At 38.0% G+C, this 20,204-nt stretch overlaps 1 protein-coding gene across 8 annotated transcripts in view; it reads right to left on the bottom strand.

Moving 5' to 3' along the window:
- Positions 1–1,791: 1,791 nt before the first annotated feature.
- The window catches only part of magi1b (membrane associated guanylate kinase, WW and PDZ domain containing 1b), a 402,251-nt gene continuing 383,838 nt past the window's right edge, over positions 1,792–20,204 (bottom strand). For 6 of the 8 annotated variants that reach the window (XM_048547401.2, XM_048547402.2, XM_048547403.2 and 3 more), the window contains one exon: positions 1,792–4,728. In XM_048547401.2, coding sequence (XP_048403358.1) covers positions 3,974–4,728 — 755 coding nt within the window. In that variant the 3' untranslated portion in view covers positions 1,792–3,973. The remainder of the gene's footprint in view (positions 4,729–20,204) is intronic. The other 2 variants (XM_048547406.2, XM_048547407.2) reach the window with 1 other exon arrangement.

The raw sequence follows: 20,204 nt of genomic DNA, 5'->3' as shown, positions 1-20,204 counted from the left end.
CGATCTGCACCACTGAAGTAAAATACGCCACATTTGGTTTAGTTACCATGTTTCGAAGTTTTGATATGACATGCCACAGATTGCCTGTGTTTACATTTATTGTTAAATGATGTAGTATTTGGAAATTATCCAAAATCTTCCAGTGAGTCTCACAATCAGTGGTAAGGAAACTACTGGCAAAAAATTCTAAAAAAGAGGATTAATCTGCACTTGGAGAGGTAAGGTTTGATTAGGGATAGTCAGCCTGGTTTTTCAAGAGAGTTCACACCCAACAAATTTGATGCTTCTTTTTGAGATAGCGTGTAGATGATGGGAGTTTAGTTGATGAAGTTTGTCTTGATTTCAGAAAAGCCTTCAACAAAGTCTTCCACGTGGAGCTGGTTAAGAAGGTGAAAGCACAGCGGATCCGGTGTAATGTAGCTAGCTGGATCTAAAACTAGCTTAGTGGAAGGTATATAGAAGGTGGCGATAGAACTCTCTGGGTGACCGGAGGTCAGTGTCAAGTGGTGCACTGCCGCAATTGGTGCTGTAACCCTCATTGATAATAACTATATTATATACACACATATATTGCGCACACACACACACACAATAGAAAATGTTGCAGGGGGAGGGTCATGGGTTGAAAAATATGTTTACGATTGACACAAAGACTGGCTAGATGGTTGCCAGTAAGGAAGAAGATCCAAGGTTGCAAAATGTAGACAGATTGGTCAGATGTATAGATAGAATTTAACTTGATAAATATGGGGCGATGGACTTTGGAAGAAGTAAAAGTGCAAGGGAATTCTCAATGAACGTCTGGAGACACAGCAACAGGATTTTGGGGCACTGGATGTAGCAGGGCAGGTTAAACAGGGTGGTCAAAAAGGCAGATGAGACATTTGCCTATATCAGTTGTGAGATTGACTATAACAGCAGGAAGGTTATCTTGCAGCAGTACAGAATTTGGGTTACACCACAGCTGCAGTACTCTGTGCAGTCCTCATCACTGCACTATGGGAAGGATATGATTGCGCTGGAGGTGGTGCAGAGGAGATTCACCAGGTTGCTGCCTGGGATGGAGTGGTTTACCTGTGAGGAGAGGCTGGATAAACTCAGGTTGTTTTCTTTAAAGCAGAGAAGGCCAAGGGGAGACCTGGCTGAAGTATATAAAGTTATGAGGGGCATGCACAATGTGATTAGGAAGCACCTGTTCCCCTCAGTTGAAGGGGAGCATGGGAGCAACATTTTAAGGTGGAAAGTAGGAGGTTTAGAGGGGGTTTGAGGATATTTTGCCCCCACCCAGAGCATGGTGGGAATCTGGAGGATAGTTGAGGTGGGAACCTCACAACCTTTGAAAAGTACGTGGCCACGACTTGAAACATCATAATATTCATAGCTATGAGCTAGGTGTTGGAAAGTGAGACTAGTGTACATTAAGAGTATTTTTTTGTTGGTGCAGACTTGATGGGTTGAATGGCTTTTATGATTCTATGATTTTACAGCTCAGATACTCAGTGCTAATTTTCACACCTTGAAGGCAACAATTATGAGGTGTCATTTAAACTTCAAGACTTGTCCACATGTTATTTGCACATCTGTCAGTTTTGTTGCAGTTATATTTATCCTTCCAGTCAATGAACAGTTGTCAACAAGGGAAACTGCAAATACTATTTCAAACGTAAATATATCTTATGCTGTCTTGTTTCATTTTGGAACTACTGGCATATCTATTAACAAACAAAAAATAATTCCAAACTCATTAACTGGGTTATTGGTCTCAAGTGTTGTTTTTTATTATACTCTGGGATCATGTATTTGTGTTCAATTAATAATCTTGTGCTTCCTGCCATTCTTCAAGACAATGTTCTCATATCATTAGTGAAAATTTCAGAATTTAAACCATGTTCAAAGTATCAGCATAGTTCTCTTCTTGTGGGATAAAACAATCTATTTTCACCAGGAAACCATGCATATCATGTATCAGTATTATACATACCAACTGAGGTGAACAATTACAGTTACTGTCACTGTAAGCATTTTCATATATATCTATAGGAGTTGCAGATAAATTTACCACTCAAGATTACTGTGCAAATAGTTTCTTCCTTCTGTGAAGTCAACATTAAAAATTCATTGCTGGTAAGGTGTTGCACACTATTACATTTCTAATGCATACGTTAAGGGTTTGGCTCTGAAGAAAAGACCAGTTGTTGTCAAGCCCAACTTTGCAGATTTATTTTTAATGCCATTTACTTGCTGCAACTTTACCTCTTCAACCATGTATTTCTAGCCTATCTGATCCAAGGTGCACACAATGAAACAACGTAAACTGAGATTACAGTGGAATGTAAAGCAATATTTTTAAAAGGATGCTGAAAAAAAGTAAAGCCTGAAACATAGTCAAATAGTTGGAAACAGATAGGTCTTTCATGACAATCATTAACACTAAATTGATGAATTTGTATGGAAAACTTTATTTGATAATAAAAATAGCATTCACAGACTTCTTTTTGTAGCTACATATACATGGTGATCTGTTTCAGGGATTGGGGCAGGGAAGGGAAGAAGCTATACGGATAATATTAACATCTACATACTATACTGCACTACACTAAAGTTATGTGTATAGCCGCATGGGTCAAGCTACGAACAATGTAGTATTTATATATGCATAGTGTTTTATAAAAAGATTTGCCCATATATTGCTTTCAATCTACACAGCAGAACATTAGGTCTATAGCACATCGCAAGAATTAATGCTCAAAGAAGACAGACTGCATACAAGTGTTTCATAATATACAGGCAGGTTCACCATCAAGAAATAGAATTTCAAAACCAACAAAATCTTAATAATTATTGATAGAGTATTCCATTTGAAAACAGTTTTATATACCTGAATCATTTTACTTTAAAATATGTCCCATAAATCAGTTTGTTCAATTTTTGAAATATAAACACTATCACATTCCTCACAACTAGTTTTGCCATAGTTTCACTCTTTTTACAAGGAAGGCAACATTTCCAACAGGCTCTAATAATTACAATTTAAACTTTGTACACAAGATGGTTAGTCATACATTTGTACAGTACCATGGCAACAACAGTGATAAAACTTGCAATGCTTACTTTAGTGTTGTAATGGAAATGTGAACAGTATACATATACACACTGAAGCACTGAAAGCAGTTCACTTAGTGGTTCAATAATAATGAAGAGCTTCTTCATGGCTCAGCTAGGCAGCGTTTTCCTCTCAGTTTTCAAGCAGTGCCACAGCAGACCTTCACCACACAGTCCCCCTTTGCAACTGGCTTAGAAATAATCAAATTACTTTACACGACTATTCCACTTCAAATCTTGAATATACCACCTGTTTACAATTGTTGCTGAAATTTGCAGTCTCTTTAGCCATTTTTCTGTTAATCTAGACACACTCTCCTTCATGAGAATGCCAACATCTTGAGTCTTATTACTCCAGTTTAGAAGCTTGCTCTTCTTTTGTTTTATCAGCAACTTACCAGCTTAAAACTATACCACATCCATCAATTCTTAGATGTTTCAGAAAGCGTCCAAACCCTTTGTGTGATATAGAAAAATACTTCATATTAAAACGGCATAGTTTTCGACAAAGTGCAATTATTTTGTGCTAATGTCGTCTGGTTTCATTACAATATTGGAGACACTCAAAGACTAACAAAATATCTGGCAAGTTATCTAAACTCAATAATACAATTAAGGCTTACATTTCACATGTAATGTCAATACTATTTTCCTTTTGGGCAATCCCTAGCTTTTGTTGGGTCAGGCACATTTTACTGTTAACATTTTCCTGACATATGTACAGTGTCATTTTTGTTTGTTTTCTTCTTTTTACATTAATAGGTCTCTAGTCTCTTCAAGCTGACAAGCAATGATCAACTTTGGATCTGTTCAGAGAACCTATGTTGCCCTTTTAGACAGAACTTGACTTGTCCAGTGCATAATCCTTCATTTAGATGCTGAGATCAGTGCTGCATTCTCGAATAGCCTTCCTTCTAGGCTGTGGGGATTGCCTAGAGCTTCTGATAAAGTCATTTTTTTCCATGTTATGTTCATCTCTATGCCTCGGTCTTTCATCAGCTTTGCTTCTTCTTTCAGGTGATCTGTCTCTTTTTGTGTCCAGTGACCTATGCCTCCTTCTCTCAGGTGACCGCTCTCTTCTTCTCTCAGCTGTTTTTTCTTTTCTCCTGTAAGGCGACCTTTCTCTTGTTCTGTCAGGTGACCTTTCCCTCCTCCTGTCAGGTAAATCTTGCCATCTCCCTTCGGGTGACCTTTTTTTCCTTTCGTATGGTCCCTCTTTGTGTCTGCCAAGAAATCTTTCATTCCACTCCATATTTTGAGCAGTCATCCGTGATATTTCCCTACCCCTTTCAAGAGACCTTTGATGGTATCCATTTTCTGCCTCTCTTTCTAGATGTTGTTTCCTCTCAGGTGATCTGTCCTTCCTCCTTGCTGGTCCATTTTCTTTCCGTTTGGAAGTACCATTCCAGGTTGTAGTGTGGTGTTCCTTGGTTGGTCTGCTGTGTTCTTTTCTGCCTATTGGCTCTTCTTGTTCACTAATCCTCTTTTCCCTGTGCTGTGATGATTTGTGAATTTCTGGTGGATAGTTGGGTTCCAGTGATGGATGAGTTCGTCTTTCTGATAAATATTTCACTTCCGGTACATTTTGTGAACCTGTTGTGGAACTGCCCCTGTCATTGTTTGGGTCTGGAAGATAACAGAAAGAAAATAAGAGTACTTCGTAAGAGTAACACTTTAGAACACAGTCCAGCCTATTAAAAAGCACTCACTAATGCTCCAGTTCCATACAATCTTATCCTTGAACCCATTCTTCTGTGAGAGTTTCCTATTTGACCTCTCATTGTGAATAACTTGTTAAATTAGCTGCAAGCACTCTATTAAATTAAAAACCTTAAATTCAACTCCAGTTGACTGCAATTTGTCATTTAATATATTAAATGTCATAAACATTTCAGCATTTTCAGTGTAGAATATACTAATATGAAAAACATTGTTGCATAAGATGATACTTAAAGGAACATTTGCTTTGCACAACAGTAGTAATAGCTAGTTCTACATCAAGCATAGTACAAAATGGATAACAAATAGGGCATGCTGTTGTACACTAAAGATACACAATGGGATTCTACACCACATAACCTTTCACCCTCTTGCTTATCAAGAATCTGTTTATCTCTGCCTTAAAAGTATTCAAAGATTCCACTTCCACATTTTTCATGGAGCGTTCCAAACATTATTAGGCCTCAGAAATAAAATTCCCCTCACCTTGTCTTAAATGATGATACCTTAAAAATGTGTTAGCATATACAATAATACCATTGGGTACCGGTCTCCACAGCTGTTCCTATTTCATACTGGACAATGATTCACAAAAGTATTAGTGCTTAATTCCATGAAAGTCACCTACAGAGTACACCTATTCTACATGTCATGTTTATAATGTACAGAAGTCATAAGCACCAGATAAAAGCTTAAGTCTGTAACTCTAAAGAGAAGAAGTGACATGACACACTTCCCTTTTCATGTAATTGTATTACAAGTGAAGCAGACTGTAATAAATTCAAAGTCCCTAGGGGACTCTATGCCCAATGATTCAAAGTTGACTTTGCATTGGTTGCTGTTACATTTTATTTAAGCGTGAGTTAGAATTAGAATGTATTATAGTATTTGAGCAGCTGCATACAATGAACAATCAAGGTTTGTGTTAGCTGCAATGACACTGAGTGGAAGTGTGGCCAATGCCCCATTCCAAATGCTCAAATGTAGTGTCCTTCATGGTCCTACAATACTGAGAATGATCCAAATCTGCTGGATTATACCCTTTAAATTCAAACTACAGAGAAATCTACCCAAAGATTATAGCAAGGCTTTAATCAAGCAAGAGCCTCAGGCTTTCATCATCTGTTTTCAACCTTAACTCAAGATTTTTCTTTCCTCATTTTCTATTTTCAACATTGATTACTCATTCCAGGAGCTTGTGGTTAATCAGAGTTCTGATAGTAAAGAAAATGTCAATAATGTTCTCTAATTTGAACACATAAGCCTGTTTAGACTGGCAATCTTAATATTAAAATGCAACCTGAACAAGATTGATGCTGAGAAATACTAAAGAGAGAATATTTATGTTCAGGTTATACTTCAGCAATTTACAAGAATTTGAAAATTCCTATGTGCAAACAGTTCTGCTTTTCACCTTGCAATTTTGCTCTGTTCTGATTCGGCTCAATATTTTTTGTACAATCACAACTGGGCAATTGTAATTGTACATGGCAGATTGAAAGTTATGGATTTTTTAAAGAACAGCTGATTTAACAAAAAGCATCAGGTCATGTACCACATACAATGTCTAATCACTCAAAATATCCTGATGAACCTTTTTTTTACAATATACGGAGACAGAAATATGGTTATAGATAGTGATTGCTGCTCAGGAAGAAAGTGCTGGAATTTGTTGGGCCAACAGGGATCTAATACAATGGAAAGTCAGAGGTGCCTGATGGAATCAATTCAGGCACTTAAGTGGCTACCATTGAACCTTCCCCATGATTGAAGTCACCAGTGACAGTAACCCAACCTGGCAAATCATAGTCGGAGTGGTGACAGCAAAGCATGAGCCAGACGCCTGTGGGATTGCAGACAAAGAATAGTGATGAGGTGGGGTGATCTTCATGGGTGAAGGGGCAGGGGATTGGCTTTCAGCACCCTTTCCTGATCAGCCAGATGCGGGACCTCCCTTCAACAGTTTGCTGAGGATTTGAGAAAGTCATGCCATGCCTGTTAAAACTGTGAGGTACTGCTAAAATGGGTGGCCTCAGGGAAAATGGCTACCGACTGGTTCACTCATGAGCTTCTCACCACTACCTCCCACTAACAGAAGACTGACTGATTAAGTGGGCCTGGCTGCCACTTTTCTGAGACTACAAACTGCATTAAATCCAACTCAGTGTGCTTATTCAATGAAATAACTTCAACAATACATAAGATTAAAGCACAACATTAATTTTATACAGACCTGATTGAACATTAAACATTGCACATATACACTTAAGTATCTTTGCAAAAGTAGTTAAGTCTTACTTACATACGTGCAATTTTAAGTTAGCAAGCCAAACTTGAGATTTAAATATCATAACTCTGTCCTCACCAACCACTGATCTGTTGGCACAGAGCTGTTTGATAACCTGATTTTTTTTTAAGTGAAGTGAAGTGAAGTGAACAGATAACACTTAGATTCCATCATAACTTGTTTCAACTATCCTTCCGAGCTTCAACGTAATCTGAAAGAACATCGAGGATTGCCTACACCATCAAATACACAACATATTTCTATCAGGCTTATCCAAACTACCCTACTGGATGGCTTGTTCAGTCTTCCATGGTTTAGTGATGTTTGGCGCTGAAGTAAAATGATTGTTGCTACCTAAATTGGGAAATAGGCACAGAATATATTTTAATCAGGATTGTTGCTGATATATGATTGAGCAATTTATGTTTTTAAAGCAGGGAATTGTCTGAAAATAATTGATAAGGATTTAATGTTTTTAGATCAACTTAGTTGCAGCTTAAAATAATGTAAAAATAACAGCTGTATTCGCAACTTGAATCGTCAGTCACATCGATACTTCTGATTGAATTTAGTTTGAGTTGACTAATGCTAAATTGCCTAAACAAAAGCAGAGTGATACTGTAATTATCTTAACCTTGGCTTTAAAATAAAGGGAAGCTAGGTTTTACATACACTACAACATGTTGTCAATGAGAGAAAATTCATTTCCACTATCTTGTCCGCCTACATATAAAAACAAAGTATTCCTCAGTATTTAGTATTTAGCAATATTTCTACATTGCAAGTCACATGGCATGACAGCAAGGCTCCTGATTATTTTGAGCTTACAGATATTTTATAACATGATGATTTTTGGTGTATGCAACACACAGTAATAGGTTTGAAGATTCTTTTGTAGACTGCAGCATCCTGCAGCTTTTACAATTTAGCACAGGTCATACTGGAAACTGCTTTTGTCATAACTGTAACTGTAGACTACAAACGTAATAAATTTAATGCACTCTGGCCTTTGTAAAATCAAAGGGGGCAAACTGAACCTTTATCAGCATTGGCTTTACTCTCTACTTCATAACATTGGCTGATGAAATGTTTTGCATTATAACATATTCCTATATTTATCACAAATGAGGGTTGCCCCATTATACTGAACTACACATACAGGAACTTGCATTCAACAGCTTCATAATTCTTTAAAAAGCAATTAGAATTTTTTAAGGGCTTATTTTCATTTTTTCTTTTCTTAAAATATCTTCCTGCAATAGAGAGGGGGAAACACCCTAAACGTTGTATGAATGGGCTAAGTGTATGAGATAAAAGATTCTTGACAACGATGAGAAAAATCAGAGTGAGGGATGAGAAACTGGACATTACCAGAAGAGTCCATTAATGAAAAGACACATTAAAAATAAAATGTATTTGATCGGAAAAAGGAATTCATGAAACTTAAAGGATTTGCCTTTCTTTCAAGATGATAAAAGGCCATTTTACACTTAGCTGGAATTGGGTACAATTTGAGTGGCAGAAATAGGTCAGGAATTTAAATTAATATAAATATATATACATATATATATATATATATCTTAAAAACGATGTTTCTTCACTCTGCAGATTAGAATGTCTCATTTTCATGCTGCATGTGTAGAGATTAGTTACAGAATGCAGCATTTGCATCACAGTGGCTGCTGATAAATGAGCATCTAATTATTGCATGCTAGACCAGACAGAAGAGAACATGCCTCCAAGATAATGTTACACAGAAGAATATAATTGAACTCAGAAATAATATCTTCACTGTTTCTTTGTCCATCAATAAAATTGAAAGAAATAAATGGATTTTGAAAATAACAATGAATTAACTTATTGCACAAGCCTACGGCAAATTAAATTTTCAGTAGTAATGGGGAACTATTAACGTAGGGACAAAAACAAAGTTGCCGGAAAAGATCAGCAGGTCTGGCAGCATCTGTGAAGGAGAAAACAGAGTTAACATTTCGGGTCTGGTGACCCTTCCTCAGTTCTGAGGATAGCATCCACAGTTCTTCAGGTTTTTATTAACGTAGGGAAGCTGGTGGGATTAGGTGCATTTGTGGCAAAGGGTGAGGTGGAAGGACAGACTGTATTAAGTAAAGCACACCCACCAATTCACTAATTTCAACCCTCTATTCAAGTGGATCAAGGGGTAGGAAGCCAATCCATTCTTGGGTAGCATTTTAAGTAAGTCAAAAAGTCAGGAAACATCAGATGTTGCATAGATTGCAGGGTTTTGTTTTCCAACCTGTGGCTGACCAGCAGCTGCAGCAAGAGGGAGGACACATATCGAACATTCCTCCATTCCACATTGGTTGCTACTTTTCATCTTCAAGCAGCTTGACCATTGAACTTGGTCTTCCAGAGTGACCTCATTCTTCATGCCATCCCCATCCACCCCCCAACCTCGGGGTTGGATTCTACCAACCCCAAGACAGTAACCTTCCATAATGACCCAGGGTCGAGAATTGGGCAGGGTTTGTAATGAAACCACACGCATACCCCTCAATAAACCCCATCACCTCCAGGCTGGCTAATCTACTTGTTCCCTGCCTGACTGAAAAGCAAACCCATCAATCAGGCTGAGTGGGAAAGCTTTCGGTCATATCAGATGCATATTGACAATTTAAAACTGAGCAATGTGTGTAGAATGACTGGGTTTCTCATTCACCCCAGCAGCTTTCTGCTCTCTATTTACAGCGGGTTTAAGAGTTAAAACGCACCCCCCACCCAAGTATATAATTTCACTGGTTGAAACAAAAACAAACTTAGGGTCACAGAATTGTACAGCACTGAAACAGGCCCTTTGGTTCAACTCGTCCATTCTGACCGTTTATTCCCAACAGTACAATATTAAGAAAAAGTTCATAAATTCTGGTGTATTCTTTCACATTGCTCCATCATGTTTTGAAAAACCTATTTACCATTTCTGTTGTGAGCTTTGTAAAGTCATTGTTCACGGCAAGGGGGCTTGTGAGATGTCAATGAGATTGTTACGCAAGGGACCTCATTTTGGTAATGAATCTCGGCATATATAATCAACATAACCTGACGATAGCTAAACTCTAGCACTAATTAATTAATTGTTAGGAATCATTAGGCAGTTCATCCGACATTCAGTTTCACTAAAGTTAATGGCTCTGGCCAGAGGATTAGGCATGTACTCAGCAGTTGAAGCAATAATACTCCTTTTGCGTTAATGTCCTAGATCAAACTCTACCCATTGAGAGTGAGCCAGATGTTCCTTCAGATGGAGACTGGGAAAATCTGAGATTTATTATTCCTGTCTGTGCTCTCCCCCTCTCACATCTCCAAATGCCTGGTTACAGACATGGACTGATATGGGGTTGGGAGCAGATTTCCTACTCTTTTAGCCATAATTTGAAGAACAAGAAAAAAAAACTTCAAAAATTCCAAATAAAAACAAAAGAGCATCACCATTTGAAAGTAATGGAGCCATTATCAGGAAATATAAGGAACAGGCAATTTATAATCAAAACTAGAGTTTTCCTACTGAGAATAACACATTAGGATATTGTGCTTTCAAAAAATATCTTGTCACCATTTTCAACTGTAATGTAATTAATTCCATGTGTGTATTAGGAGGATATTGAATACGAAGAGATAGCCTGCTGCATATGTGTATTTGTATTAGGTTAGAATACCTTGTTTCATGACAAAAAAAAAGTCAATATTTGGAACTGCCGGAATCTCAATTGCCGTATGAGATTTGGAAAGAGTCTATACAAGGGCATTAGATATTAGATTTCATTTCAGTTAAAAGGTCTCAAATGGGGACTATATCATTCATAGAAAATTAGTGTGTGGCAACCCTTAATCTTAGGAAAAACCTTCAACATTCAAACTACTCAATGCTACTTTAGATTTAATATTATTTGAATGAAAGAAATTAGTATTTGTGCATCCAGTTACGTCCATAACTTTGTCTTTAAAAAAAAAGGACAGCGTTGTAGACAGCAAGCAGCAATTCATTTTAAATTGTTTTCAAGACCGAAGAGTGATAGTAATAGAAACTTTTCCTTATTTAGACTAGTGTCATATTCTGGATTGACATCGTCTCAGTAAATTTATCAAGGCAAGGATGCCAACTCACAAACAAAACCCTCATTGTATGCAAGTTTCCTGAATCTCTCCTAAAACCCACGATGCTATTCGCAGTACAATTCTGCTTGTTATTAAGCAGGTCTTTTTCTTGCATTCAACTCTGATTCCTCCCCTCTGCTTCAAACCCAACGTTTAGGCTGTGGGGTTGACAGTGCAGTGCTGCTTTTTGGTCTTATTCAATGGCAGAAAACAGAGTTTCCTATCATAAACAGTGCTAGGAACAAAGTTTTACACAATTTATAAGCTCAATTGCATTCCGTCTTTGCTCACTGAATAGTAAGAAGAAAAGCACTGAATCTGTCTTCTGGCTAATAGCGACAAGACATCTCAAAAAATGGAGAGCATGTACAGAAGGCTGGAGAACAACTAAGGAAAAAGTTAAAAGCAGCTGTTTGGGGAAACCAGCATATGATGCCACGTGTTTACAACAACATGACAAACTGGATTGACAGTATGTTGAAATTACTCCCACCTAACAGTCAACTTTCTTTGCAAATACCACAATAAAGCGTCACTCTTGAAAGAGTCCACCTGACTATTCATTATTGAAATTTATCTAATTGATCCAACACAATATTTCCAAGCCTTGTCTGAAGTTTCTGCTAATTTTCCATTAAGGTTACGATGGAACAATCAGGAAAATCTCTGGCATCTACGTAAACACTTGTCACTCCTCTTGATTCTGTGGTCCTAGCACTTGCAGCAATTTCTCTATTTATTCATCTTTCCTTGAGGCTGCATTTATTGTAAAATATTTGGAAAATTGTGGATAGTTTGTTCAACTTTATGTCAACTTATTTTTATTAATAAGTTTAATCCAAAAAAATGATATTGCATAATTGAATCAATGCGTGGACGTGGATCAGTTTAATAGGTAGAAAGATTCTTCTTCTGAAAAAAATCTTTGCATTGATTTAAACAGAAATAATCTGTAATTCCAGTTGTAGGAGGCTATATATGCACTGACAACACACAGATTGTGTGCAAAATATACTGGTTTTAGAATCATACAATCTTTTCACATTTTAGTGACTAGAGGAAAATGAGATTTTCAGATGTATTAGTTCCTAATTTATTTTTTTGTTTTGGTTAAAATGGCCAAAACTTTAAACTGATATTTCAAACATTTAAAAGAATACTGAAATAGGCAAAAAGGGGGCAAACTGATAAGGTAGTCATATAAAACCATTAGGAGCAAACTGAGCCAGGGATTATTAAATAGAAACATTTTAAATACGTTCACACTATTTTGTTCTGTTACCAGAGAATGCAGGAAGGAAAAAGCTTCAAGGACCAAACTTCTTCAGACAACAGTTTTCATGAAAGCACAAATGTTTTAATGGGTTTTAATTGAAATATTTAACCTGCAGAAATTTGGTATTTAAACCAAAGCAAGCCACTGATGATCGCTTTACTCATCTCCAACCTAGACAATTCCTTAACTAAGTTGAAATATGTGAAAGAATGGGGTGAAATTAATTACCTTTGAGTCACGTATTGTTCCCAGCCTTATTGGCACTGTCAATGAACAAGTGGAGTAGACCATCTCCAAATTATAGCTGCTAGGATTCCTAGCAGACTTGTTCTACTCTAACAAATATTGTCATGTCCTTGGCATTTATTTAAATCTAGCAAGTTTTATTGCAGCTTATACAGTTTCAAATAACCTGTTGTCCTACTTTCATGGACACTGTGAAGCAAACAGAAAAAAAACCATTGCCTCTGAATGTGTGACCTCCTTAACTGGCTTGTTGCATGCATTGGGACCTTGATTAAAATATAACATTTGGAAGATTTAAGGATTGGATTAAAAATCTTAGCAATAAAGGAAAAACAAGACAACCGGTAATACAGTAAAGTGACTTCTGAAGAAAAGTTTCTTTTCATATCATGGAAATTAACAGCTTAGATTTTACTACCTAGTGATGGTGTCTTTAAATAGTCAGCTAGTAAATTTGAAAGTCTAATACACATCTCTCGTTTGAGCAGATTAGAGGGCCACTGTACATATGATCATATTTTTCTGGAAACGTATGTTGGAAAACATATTAACTTGAATTATATGTTAAAACAGCACCAGCTTCCAAATGGAATAAAATGGGAGTTGTCACTAAGAAGTTTTATTCAAAATTGACAGGAATTTTAACTGGGTTGAAAGGACAGCAGTCAGGTACTAGTAGAAGTCAAGTAAAATTGCAAAGTCAAACCACGTGGAGTCGGGGGACAAGCAGCATAGTGGAGAGAAAATTGGTTGGACAGAAAACACAGTATCAACCAAATACCAGGGTTAACTTCTGGGGTAATCCAATAGCCCCTAATAAATCCAACATACATTTCAGGAGAAACTTCTTTATTCAGAATGTCAAGAATATGGAACTGGCCACCACACGGATTGGTTCAGATCAATTGCATAAATTCATGAGGTACAGCTAGATAATTGCATGGAGAAGAACAGGTTCTGTCAATGTGATAAGATGGAGCAAATTAAACTGGAGGAGGCTAATGTGGAGCACAAATATTGGCTGAATAGCCTGGTTCTGTGTCCTAATGATCCCATTTTGTATGGAGGCTCATATTCATCAGGTAACAGATCATGTGAAAGTGTTCAATTGCATCAACAGTGATTATCTTCTGATGAGCACAGTGTCACAAATAATTTCTGAGAATGCCTACAGTGTGGAAGGATGCCATTTACCCCCTCGAATCCACATCGACCCTCTGAAGAGCATCCCACCCAGACACAACCCTGAACACTGGGCAATTTAGCCTGGCCAATCCACCTAACCTGCACATCTTTGGACTGTGGGAGGAAACCAGAGCACCCGGAGGAAACCCACGCAGACACGGGGAGAATGTGCAAACTCCACACAGACAGACAGTCACCCGATGGTGGAATCAAACCGAGGTCCCTGTTGCGATGAGGCAGCAGTGTTAACCACTGTGCCACCCTGTTAGTTTAGGACTTTAGATTTAACATTTGGCTTTTTTCCAATTCAGGATTTTTTATTCGAATAGAATACTCTTTTAAGAGAAAAAAAATCAATTGTTGCTTCCTGAAATTGTGAGCAATCAAGTGCATAGATACATTACCAGTGAGGCTCCTTCATACCATGGTGTGGCCTCATAGATGGGCCCTTTCTGCTGATGCAAGGCTTTCTTTCCTTTTCAAGGAATGCGCCATCCTATCTATGCTTAGTTTTATCCAATGACCTGACTACAATCATTAATTCACCAGCTAGGAGGTGGCAGATTTCTTGGGCATTCAACAGTTATTTATATTTGCTAACTCCTTTAACATATTAAATTCACATAATTGAACAAATGTTGACATCAATTCAAAGCATGAAGCATTAGGATTGGAGAAGAGGGAAATTTTGAACAGTGTCTGAATGGAAGGGGGAGGGTTGGAGAGACAAAAGCATTGAAAATTTCAAAGCTCACAGCCAAGACAATAGCATGCATGGTCAACAATGGTAATGTGAAGGAATAGGGATAGTAAAAAGGCCAGAGCTGGCGAAGGGTTATATGGGGGAAATGTTACTAACACAGGCATGGGATGAAGCAACGATTTGAACACATGGATGAGAATTTTACAGTGGCTGTATTGGAGAATGAATACAGGACAAGGCATGGCGTAAATAGGTTAGCATTAGCATTGGGACAGCAGAACTTTAATTTTTTTTTAGACTATGGGAGCTGTAAGGCTAGCTAGGTGCACATTGGAATCATTGAGTCTACAGATAATCAAAGCATAGGTGAGGGTTTCTGCTGAGGAAGGGGTGTAGCTGAGTGGTATTTCAGAAGTGCAAGTCTGTGTTTTTCTTGACGGAGTGGAATATGGATGGTGCAGTCAACTGAAGGTAAAGATTATGCACACTCTGATACAGACTTACTCAGTGAACAGAAAAAGGGGTGTGACCATGGAACAGCTGGTGCCTTCCTAATGTTTAGCTGAAATAGGTTTTAGCTTATCCAGGATTTGGTGTCAGACAAGCAGTCTGAGGCAATAGATGAAGCAAAAGACTCTTGAAAAGTTAATGATGAGGTAGGGCTGGCCATCAGTGTACATGTGGAGTCTGAAATTTTTCTATTTTTGTTATCAATGAAAAATAAAAAAAAGACTAAGGAGAGAAGGTAGTGGGCCTGAGAGGTAATTGCATGGAAATTGGAAGAGAAACCACCACAGAGGATTCTCTAATGGGGCGGATAAAAGCAAAAACATAGTATCAGCTATCCAGATGATATTCTGGAGGAGAATGGCGTGGTCAACCATGGCAAAGTTGCAAGAAGGTTAAGAGGGATCAAGATGGTTAATGCAACATGGTTACAATTATATAGGAGGTAATTTGTGATTTTGATCAGATCTATTTTCACCTGAAGCTGGTTGGATATCTGATTGGAGAGGAAAGACATGAAGGGAGATGGGCAGCAATTTGCAAGGGTAGAATGGCCATAAATGGATTGTATGAAGCAGTGAACAATTCTGGCAGATTTGAAAGGCAAGCAAACAGACTGTGTCTAAGGGGGAAACATTTATGAAATCAGCTCATGTAGAGGTCAGGAAAAGGAACTGAATGGTCATTAGTTCAGGTGAAGTAGGCCCAGGAAGAAGGCAGTGTCACTCAAAGGCAAACAGATTTCAGAAAAGGCATGATGGGTTATATGGGCAAAAACTAAAAAAAAACTTCAAAGCTATTCCAAAGGAGGGAAGTTTCAGAGGTAATCTGAACAGATTTGAATTTCAGACACACCAATTACTGTACACTTGGAGGTAAGGTTGGAAAGACGGAGGGGGAGTTTTAGGAGAAAGATGATATTAGAGAAAAAGTCAGACGTTATTCAGAGATTGTAAGAACTGCCAATGCTGGAGTCAGAGATAACAGTGTGGAGCTGGAGGAAGACAGCACGCCAGGTAGCAGAGAAGCAGGTGGAGGAGGAGGAGGAGGAGTCAAGTGTTATTTTTGTGTTTCAGGAAGAGTAAGCAGTTTTGGCCGAGGACAGGGGGACCAGTATTATTTACTGCAGATCATCCAGAGCTGCTGATGAATGGCTACATCAGTCATGTTTCAAAACATTAAAGTCTGCACCCTGTGTTTTACAGAGTGAAAATGGAGATGGTACGGAGGAAAATAACTAAGAAAGGTGTTACTGAGGCATAAAAGATTGACATGAGGGTGAGATTGAACAAACTGATATTTGCAGAAGCATCATGGCAAATGCAAGGATAAAAAACAAAGGGGAGATTGTGAAACATCGTTGTAAGTGACTGCGGGAAAAGATATTCCAGAAGAGATGAGTCGTGAGGTTAGAAGGGGCTTGCTAATGGTAGGGGGTATGATTAAAAAAAAAGTTAGGGATGGCTTTATCAATGATTTAAATGTTGGGAAATGAGGCCACACTTGGGAGGATAAGAGGATTGGGATGTCCATGAACGTGGACAGGAGAGTTTATATGGAGGAAGTCATCAATGGAGAACTCAGCAAACAGTTGGCAATGTTCAGGTTAAATCAACAGTGAAACAGTTTATTTGAAATGAGGAGCTCTGTAGCTTTTTCAAATGTTCCTATGTAGTACACATGCTGTGTGGAATTAGATCTAGGAGCCAAAGTTAGCAGGTTAGATTTTGAATTTTTTTTGTTGGTTTTGTGCTAGCTTGTTGCTGAAACAGAGACAATTTGTCATTTTCAGGTCAGTTTACTTGCACAGAACATCTCTGACATTCCAAACATGACTACATCATCAGATAGTCTCAGGGCTGAAAAAGTGATGAGAAACAAAGAGAACAGGGGAATTAATCTGCTTCATATTTTCTCAAAAGCATATTCAAATCCTGCAAACATTAACACTTAATCAAATCGAGGAATTTAGGTATTTAGCAAAGAAATATCCCAAGGATATCCATAGAAAAGATATTTATGATATTAGATATAACTTTGTTCAGATATCTTTTAAGTTACTGTCTGAAAATTGGAACTCAAGGGGACTTAAGTTATCATTTTAATCTCCCAAATGTTTGTCCTAATGTTTCTATCATCACTTGGTTTCTTGGAGAACACTTACACTTTAAGCCGAACTAAGATAGCTTGGGGATCATTGTAAAATCTCTATTACTCCCAATTCACTGTTTAGTTGTAACAGCTAAATTGATCCCAGTTGACTATCCAGGTACTTTTGCAGCAATCCTAATATTAAAAAATGTATAGTTGTGTGCACTCTCTGGAGCGTTTCTTTAAAAAGTGATAGGGTAACTTGGTGTATAGAGTCATACAGTCATAGAACACGGAAACTGACCCTTAGGTCCAACTCATCCATGCTGAACACATTTCCTAAAGTAAACTACTCCCATTTGCCTAAATTTGGCCCATATCCTTCTAAGGCTTTCCTGTTCATGTATTTGTCCAAGTGTCTTTTAAAAGTTGTAACTACCTGCATTTACCACTTCCTCTGGTAGTTCATTCCACACGTGAACCATCCTCTGAAAAAGTTGTTCCTCAAATTCCTTTTACACATTTCTCCTCTCACATTAAAACTGTGCCCTTTACTTTCGAATGCCTTTATCTCAGGGAGAGACCTTTGCTATTCACCTTATCTATGCCCCTCACAATTTTATAAACCTCTTTAAGGTCACCCCTCAACCTCCTATGCTCCAATGAAAAAAGCCCCAGGGTTTCAAGCCTCTCCTCGTAACGCAAACCCTCTCATTCCATTAATATCCTTGTTCATCTCTTCTGCACCCTGTCCAATTCAATAATATCCTTTCTATAGAAGGGCAACCAAAACTGTACTCTGTACTCCAAAAATGGCCTCAGCAACATTCTGTACAACCTCAAAATGATATTCTAATTGTTATACACAATGGTCTGAGTAACTGAGGGCAAGTGTGCTAAATACCTTCTTTATTACCATCTACCTGTGACAACTTTCGGGGAATTATGTACCTGAACCCCCTCCATTTTTCTGTTCGACAACACTTCCTGTTACAACTCTCATTTATCTAAATTAAACTGCCTTTCCTCAACACATTGGCACATCTGATCAAGATCCCTTTGTAAGCTTTGATAACATTCTTCACTGTCTACTATACCACAAATGTTGGCGCCATTCACAAACTTACAAACATGCGTCCTATATTCTCATCCAAATCATTTTGTATAACTGACAAACAACAATGGACCCAGCATCAATCCCCGTTGACAACTAGTCACCGGCCTCCAATCCAAAAACGACCCTCCATACCATTCTCTGCCCTCTATTAACAAGCCAATTTTGTATCCAATTCGCAAACTCTCACTGAATCCCATGTGATCCAACTTTACCAACCAGTCTACATGCGGAACCTTGACAAAGGCCTTACGAGAGTCCATGTAGTCAATATCTCCACTGCTCTGCCCTCATCTTCTTGATCACATCCTCAACAAACTCAAATCAAGTTTGTGAGATATGATTGCGCTCGCACAAAGCCATGCTGAATACCCCTATTCAGTCCTTGCCTCTCCAAATACATGTAAATCCCCTCCATCAAATTACCCACCATAGAAATCAGACTGTCTGGTCTGTAGTTCCCAGGCTGCTTCTTGTAGCCTTCCTCAAATAAAGGCACAACATTAGCCACCCTTAAATCTTCCAGCACCTCACCCGTGGCTGTAGATGATACAAATATCTCTGCCAAGGGCCCCACACAATTTCTTCCCTCGCTTCCCAAAATATCCTGGGATACACTTGATCAGGTTCCAGAGATTAATCTATCTATATGCTTTTTAAGACCCCTAGCACCTCCACTTCTGTAATATGGACTGTTTGCAAAACATCAAAACTTATTTCCCCGAGTTCCTTAGCTTTCATGTGTTTGCTCACAGTAAATACTGTTGCAAAACATTTGTTCAGAATCTCTCATTTCCTGTGATTCCACACCACTGACCTCATTGACCTTAAGGTATCTAGAGTTCCAGTTTCAAACAAAACTCCAGGCCACTTTGCATTCTCTTCTAGCATTAACTATATTTGAAACCATTTTAAATCCCAAGTCAAGAGGCACAGGGTAAATCAAACATTGTGCTGGGTGACTGGGCTGCTAGTTACCCAGGGACTGCTATTCTTCATTAACTAATTTAATTTGCATACAATCCTTGGTTTTGCATCTTTTTCATTGGTCAAAAGGTAGTATATTAGAGACACTAGCATTTCCGTAGTCTAACCTCTTCTTTCATGCACTCGTGAAGGATCCGATTCCACTTTTCATGATGTGCACCAATTCTCACGTACAAACAATTCAAGACACTGATCCAAAAGGCATATTGGGCACATTGTAATGCAACCTTATTCTTTTCCCTCTTTTGTAGGGAAACACCTTTAATGTGATGGAGTAACTTGATGCATGGTTATGTTGGGAGTACAGAAGTAGTACATGATTAAAAATGTCAAAATCGGTAATGTCGAATGCTGAGTTGAAACTTTTAACATACAGGGCCCTTTGAAAGCAGTGTGCATAGTGTTTTTCAAGAAACACTTAAATGCACTTAATACCACAATAGAGTTTATACGTAGTGTACTGGTTCAAATTTAGTCCGAAGACTTGCAATTCAATCGACAAAATAAATTCTGATATTAGCACACAAAATCTCTACTGCAATACAACAACTTTTGTTTCACAGCTTGTGTAACAATGTCAAAATCAGCAAAATTTAGGTTTATCAATTTCAAATCAATAAACAGGGCTGTATAAAACAAATTGCAAGAGACGTGAATTATTTGTGATAAAACGTCTTGCTGTTCAGTCCAAATGATGGGAATAGGTATGATATTCCATTCTGAAACTTTACCATAACTTTAAATGAAGAACTTCCAAAGTGCACCATCCAAATTTGAGATAAATATAATGGACTATACAGGTTATCCGATCTACTTTCTACTGACTTAAAATAATGGAATCAACAATTTCCCTGCA

Source organism: Stegostoma tigrinum, chromosome 11, assembly GCF_030684315.1.
Source record: "Stegostoma tigrinum isolate sSteTig4 chromosome 11, sSteTig4.hap1, whole genome shotgun sequence".
NCBI lineage: Eukaryota > Metazoa > Chordata > Chondrichthyes > Orectolobiformes > Stegostomatidae > Stegostoma > Stegostoma tigrinum.
This window is presented reverse-complemented; position numbering and strand designations above follow the sequence as displayed.